This window comes from Chrysochloris asiatica, unplaced genomic scaffold, assembly GCF_000296735.1.
Source record: "Chrysochloris asiatica unplaced genomic scaffold, ChrAsi1.0 scaffold00307, whole genome shotgun sequence".
NCBI lineage: Eukaryota > Metazoa > Chordata > Mammalia > Afrosoricida > Chrysochloridae > Chrysochloris > Chrysochloris asiatica.
In genome coordinates, this window is record NW_006408825.1 from 2755888 (window position 1) to 2762023 (window position 6136).

At 54.6% G+C, this 6136-nt stretch overlaps 1 protein-coding gene across 1 annotated transcript in view; it reads right to left on the bottom strand.

The window, feature by feature from the left end:
* Nucleotides 1-1051: 1051 nt before the first annotated feature.
* Nucleotides 1052-6136, bottom strand: part of NSUN2 (NOP2/Sun RNA methyltransferase family, member 2) — a 26409-nt gene continuing 21324 nt past the window's right edge. Inside the window, exons 13-18 of the mRNA XM_006874968.1 lie at nucleotides 5053-5237; nucleotides 4809-4901; nucleotides 4099-4315; nucleotides 3742-3880; nucleotides 1777-1816; nucleotides 1052-1322 (exon numbers count right to left, since the gene is read on the bottom strand). Coding sequence (XP_006875030.1) covers nucleotides 1052-1322; nucleotides 1777-1816; nucleotides 3742-3880; nucleotides 4099-4315; nucleotides 4809-4901; nucleotides 5053-5237 — 945 coding nt within the window. The remainder of the gene's footprint in view (nucleotides 1323-1776; nucleotides 1817-3741; nucleotides 3881-4098; nucleotides 4316-4808; nucleotides 4902-5052; nucleotides 5238-6136) is intronic.

Sequence of the window (6136 nt, forward strand, 5' to 3'; positions counted from 1 at the left end):
GACACCTGGCTGCTCTCCCCACCCACAGGCACAGCTGTGTACACAGGCATCTCCACCTCGCTGCCGTGCGGCCCCTCAGTACCTGGCCTTCCTCCCGGGAGGATGCTGGAGGAGTCTCGTGAGGGACTGCTGTACCAACTGCCGCCTTCACCAGCATCTTACTAGCCACAGCGAGCACAGTGCCTTGGTGGTGCAGGGGGTTAAACACTACACAGGTAACCACTAAGGTCGATGGTTCAAGCCTACAGCTACTCCCATAAAGACAGTCTCAGAAGCCCTTCGGGGAAGTTCCACTCCATCCTATAGGGTTGCTCTGAGCGGGTATGTTTTGGCATGCTTTAATTCTAACTTTTCTATCGAGCCAGTAACAAGTATCTTTCTGCTTCCTCAAGAGTAAGAACACGAGTCAAACACAGATACACCTTAGAATTAATAATTTTATTTACCAATACCCAGGAAGGACCCCAAGTCCCACATTAAAAATAAAAGCTGTGAAGCATTCCATTTGGGGAAAGCACATAAAAAACCCTTGTCCTCAGGAACACGGGTCACATGGCCTCACTGGACCCGACTGCAAAAGGCACCGACGTCATCTGAGCCCCATGCCTGACCAGGCCACAGCCTTCGTTAAAGCTCACAGGACGATTTTCCAAGAGTGCATAAGGTTATAGACTCTCTCTATAAATAATACAGGTTTAAAAATACTGGGCTTTATGACCAATACAGCATGATAAAAGGGCTTGACTCATCTGATGTCTTCAGAAGTAAAAGTAAGACTTTACTGGCGAAGGTCTAGGAGCAGCAGCAGACACGGAACTCCAGCACGGCTGAAAGGAACAGGTCTCAGAGCAGCTGGGGCTCCGTGGACTCGCAGTGAGCCAAACGCCGCTCTGCCTGCTCCGTTAGCTTCTGGCTACCAACCGCCTGCCTCCATCCTGGTTGTGGTCCGAGCCACCAGGCACTGCTGCCGCGCTGTCCCTGGGCCCCTCACTGATGCAGCGTGGTAACACCGTCCCTGACCAACCTGCGCTGTCAGGGGGACCCAGCCTCCTCACTGTGGCAGGCCGTCCTCAGCTGCGTCACTGCCCGCTGCCCCCTCTGTACCACCAGCCTCTTCTGGCTGCACCTCAGTCTCTGCTGGCTCAGGGCCAGTGGCACTGTCCTTGGTCAGGATCACCCCTTCTTCCTTCTTCTCGCCCACCACCTCGATGCCCATCATCCTGAGGTAATGCAGCCGCTCATTCTTGGGCACAAAGGTACGGAACGAGGCCTTCCCGCGCCATCCACACATGACAATGGGGCACTGCAGGGTCCCTGGTTTCCTACAAATTAAATGGGCTGCTGTGAGGATTCGATGACCAATGACCCCACACGCCAATGCTCAAGTGTGACTACCACCAGCTCACCAATGCTACAGATGAAAGATGACAAGAAGCCCTGACCTGCATGTTTACTGTGCCAGACAAAATGTGGAACCTCAAGTATGCCAAGTTAAGACCTACACACTGTTCGCTCAGTAAAGGTGCACGTAGTCCGAGCTTATGCTCACGATGCTGCAGGGCTACCTCAGATCTAACTAGTCCAGGACCCTGTAATTCAGACCGTTATACACGATCTGCCTCAGAGTCCCTGCCCACCTCACACAGAGCATCCACCACCCCACTCAGGACGTGTGCTCACCCACACCAAACCCCCCACAGGACACCAGTCCCACACACTAAGTGTCCCAGTGTCCCAGTGTTTGGTCCACCCCACCCAAAATGCATGCTCACTCACTCAGAGTCCGGTTCATACTTCAGGACGATGCTTCCTTTCACTGGAAGAGAAACAGGGTTTGCCAAGCGTCCCATTACGGATGTGACTTATTTGCTGAGCATGTATGGAGGCCCAGCACTGGTTAAATATTTTGAGGAATAAAAACAATCGTCATCCTTGGCCCTGGACAGAGAAGAGGCCTGCTCAACATGAGGCCAGCAGCAAGCAGAAGGCCCAGGGATGCAGTCAGGAGGACCAATCCAAAATTAAACCAGGATTTAAGGTGAGTCTCTGAATTCATTATTAAGCATCTAACTCCAGCTCCGAGAAAAGGCAACACTGAAGTATTGTAAAAAATTGTAACACAGTCATCTGGAATATGGAATTCAAAGAGAACAAAAAGGTTCCTGGTATGGTGCTGTGGGTTAACACGCTAGACAACAAAGCCATTTGAACTGCCAGGTTGGCGGTTCAAGCTCACCAGCTGCTCCTCGGAAACCCTATACAGGATTGCTATGGGTCGGAACTGACTCAACAGCACTTATCAACAATCCTGTCACATACCCTCTATTGTACATCAGGGTTCTTGTCTCACTTTAAACACAAGGAAGACACATGATTACAGAGCTGCAGGCACCGGTCCATAGCGACCCTGTGTACATGGTTTCCTGGGAGGGGCTGGTGGGTTTGACCCACTGACCTTGTGGCTCAGGGCTTTTTCTATAGTGCCACACCAGGACACTTATGTGGCTGGCTTCAGACTGAGCCAGAACCCCGAGCAATCAGTAGAGAAACATAAAGTAGGATGGGGAACTCCTCGGCAAAGGGCCTTCCTCCTCCCAGGGAAGGTTCTGAGGTGGAGGCAGCAGGGCAGGCGAACAGCAGAGCCATGGTCCTCAGGTCAGGCTGGCCAGAGCAGCCAGGCCCACGGATGGACACCAGCCCAGACCCACCCAGGGTACCCAGTACTATCCTGACTCCACCAGGGCCCAGGAAGTAAAACCAAACCAAACAGTGCTGTGGAATCAATCCCGACTCCTGGCCACTCCGGGTATCAGGGTAGAAGCGTGCCCCCGAGGGCTGCCGCCTACTCGGTTTTGGGACACAGCTTGCCAGACCTATCGTCCAAGGCACTTCCGGGTTGGCATTAAGCCCATGCACTGTCTACAGCACAGTGGGACTAGCGGAGAAGTACAGACGCAGACAGACTGCCGCCGAGCCAATTCCAGCTCGTGGTGACTACAGGTGGCCGCAGGGCTTCTGTGGCTGTAATCTAAGCAGAGGACTCCTGGTGTGATGCTCTACAGTAAGCACTAGCCTGCTAACAACAAGGGTGGTGGTTCAAACCCACCAGCCAGCCACTCCTCAGACACACCACAGTGGGCCTCGTATGGGTGGGTCCCAATCAAGTTGACGGCACTTTGTAACCTGTAGGGAAGCCGACTGCCACGGAATGGGACCCATCTTTCCTTGAACTGAGTCGATTCCAACTGCTATCTGAAGTGCTGATCTCACGGTTCAACTAAGTCCTGCAGTCCAGTGTTTATCCTACAGTGCCACACCAGGGCTCCCCAAGTATGCTTTGACCCTTAAGACCGCTAAGGCCCAATCCAGGACGCTTGTACACCTACCTCTACAACCCCGCACCCGCTGCCATCACTGATTCCCACCCATGACACCTCACACAGGAATTGCGATACTGCAAATCGGGCCAGGAGCAGACAGCCTCATCTTGCCCCCAAAGCGGACAGTGGGTTTGAGATGCTGACCTTGTGGATAGCAGGCCCAGCACCTAACCCACATCACCACTAGGGCTCCTCTGTACACCAATTTTATAGATGTGGCTTGACTCATAGTGACCCCAGTTTCATAGGAGCAGCTGGTGGGTTTGAACCATCAACCTTGTGGTTCACCGTGCAGGTCTATCACAGGAAAGTAACACTGTACTGAGACACACGACAGAGAAAAGCAACCCCCAACGCTTACCCATGTCCTTGGCTTGGCTGTACGTCTCACTGCTCAGTTTTCTGAAAAACGGGTTTCCCTGGGTTAACAGGGTTTTCACGTCCTCCATGGACACCGTGACGATCCTCGACTTGATAAATGGGTACAGCGTGTAGATTCCCTGTGGAGAAGGGGCCAGCACGCCACAGTCACCCAGCGCCAGGCGCTGCACCCCGGGCCAGACAGGAAGGCCCTCCAACAGACGGGGAACTGGGGACCAGCACACAGCCCCCCGTTCTAGTGCCCACGTCCCGACTAAGGTGGGGGCGCAGTGGGGGCCGTGTCCTGCTCCAGTCTAAGGGTTCCTACACCTGTAACGTGGGAATGGCCTAGTCCTACCTCCTGGGCGAGCCGGAAGGCGCAGTCCAACTCCTCGCTGCCGTTGCTGCGACAAAGCACTTTGATGCCCGTGTTGATGACCTTCATCTTCTCGCTGTTGTTCAGCAGCACGTTCCGGAGCTCCTTGGACACCATGTACAGTTGCCTCTTCTTCCCCTCCGTCGTGCGTGTCAGCAAGTTCTGCTTGGGGAACGAGGAGTCCAGGGCGTAAAACTTCCTGCAGACAAGACAGCGCCGTCGTCTGCACGTGCCACCTCAGACTGCGGGGGTCCTGGTTGCCCCCAGACTCCAGACCACTGACACTGGGGGGGGTCGGAGTGCATCACCATGACCACGCCCTCGCCACCCAGCCTCACCTGAAGCCTCCTGTGCTGATCCCACCTCTGGGACCCCACACCATTCCCAAGACTCCTTACTGGGGATGTCCACAGATATATGTCACCAGTAAAGGGACAGACAGACCAGACCTCAGAATTCTACCTGTGGAATGCCTCCCCAGCCCCCTGGCCCCACTTCCTCTGCGTCCATAGGCCCACCTCAGGGATGACCTGGCTGGGGGCAGCTGACGGCCTACACCAAGGGAGGGGCTGCACCTAGCCAGAGAGCGCCCACTAATCCCAGAAGGAAGCCCGGTTACCAACAGCCGGGGCACGCTTCAACTGCCCGTCGCATCTTTAAGAGGAGCGTGGAAAGGCTGAGTTAACGCTTACTGGATCGGTGGGAACAATGGGTCGTCTTCAGGAATGAACACAAACGGGTCTTCCTTAAATCCAAACAACTTCATTTTCTTTGAAGGAGGAGGGCTAGAATAGGAAGAAAAATCCCAGCCGGGGCATGTTTCAAACTCCAAAAGCACCTGCTCCACTCAGTCCTCAGCCCAATCTGGCCAGAGGGGCAGGACGGGGACACGGTCACTCTGAGGAGCCAGGGGGACCCCACACGCCCAGTCCTTACCCGCACACGCCATCCCTCTTTTTGCCATCGTTCTCCACATCCTCCATTCCGGGGACTACGCCGGCGTCGCCCACTTCACTGGGTGGTTTGCTGTCCACCTCAGAGGGTTGCCCAGCTTTCCCACCACTGGGGTCTGTGGGGCTGGATGGCATAGCTCCTCTGGTCTCCGCAGATCTACCCGGCAGCTGTAACAGGGACACAGTCACTACATTAACACAGCAACCGAGACAAAGAGGCACCCAGCCTAGCCGACCGTGCTGAGCTCTGCGTGCCTACATCAGCAGGCAAGTGAACGACCTCAGCTCAGAAGCGAAGATGGATCACCTGACACACACGTGCTGTAAGAGGCCACACGGGGCTTGTTTCACTGCAAGCAAGCGTGAGAATGCCTACTGGGGCCCACTCTGTGAGGTAAGCACACACACTCCCCAACACGGGGCAGGAGGGGAGAGACAGCGACGTAAGGCAGCCTGTGCACATGGCCGTGTGTCTGGAAACTTGAGGCGCAGCCACCACCGGCACAGGAAGAGAGGAGACACTGAAATCAGTCTTGAGAAGGAGAGCCAAGTACGAACACGAGTGAAAAATCTCACCAGTGTCCGGTATGATGGGGCACAGATGGGTTTCCACAGAGGCTGGGGCCTGCAAGCCCGTCCAATGCCCTCTTGTGTGTCCAGACTCAAGTCTGTGTCTGCCCTGCACTGGTCAGAATGAGCATGACAGAACCACCCCGTTATCCATGTGATGTTGGGTGACACGCATTTCTAGCAGACAGGACAACTGGCCAACAGACTCTGCAGATCCCGAGGGCTAGGGAGTTTGTCACACTGTGGTGGCTTTGTGAGCTGCTATGATTCTGAGGGCTCTGCCACCAGTATTTAAAATAACCAGCAGGGTCACCCATGGTGGACAGGTTTCAGATGAGCTTATAGACGAACACAGACAAGGGAGAAAGAGTGACGAACTACTTCCAAATCTTCAGTCTCTGAGAACCTTACGAATAGCAGAGAAACACTGTCAGATATAGTGCCAGAAAATGAGCCCTCAGGTCGGAAGATACTCAAAATGCGACTGGGGAAGAGCT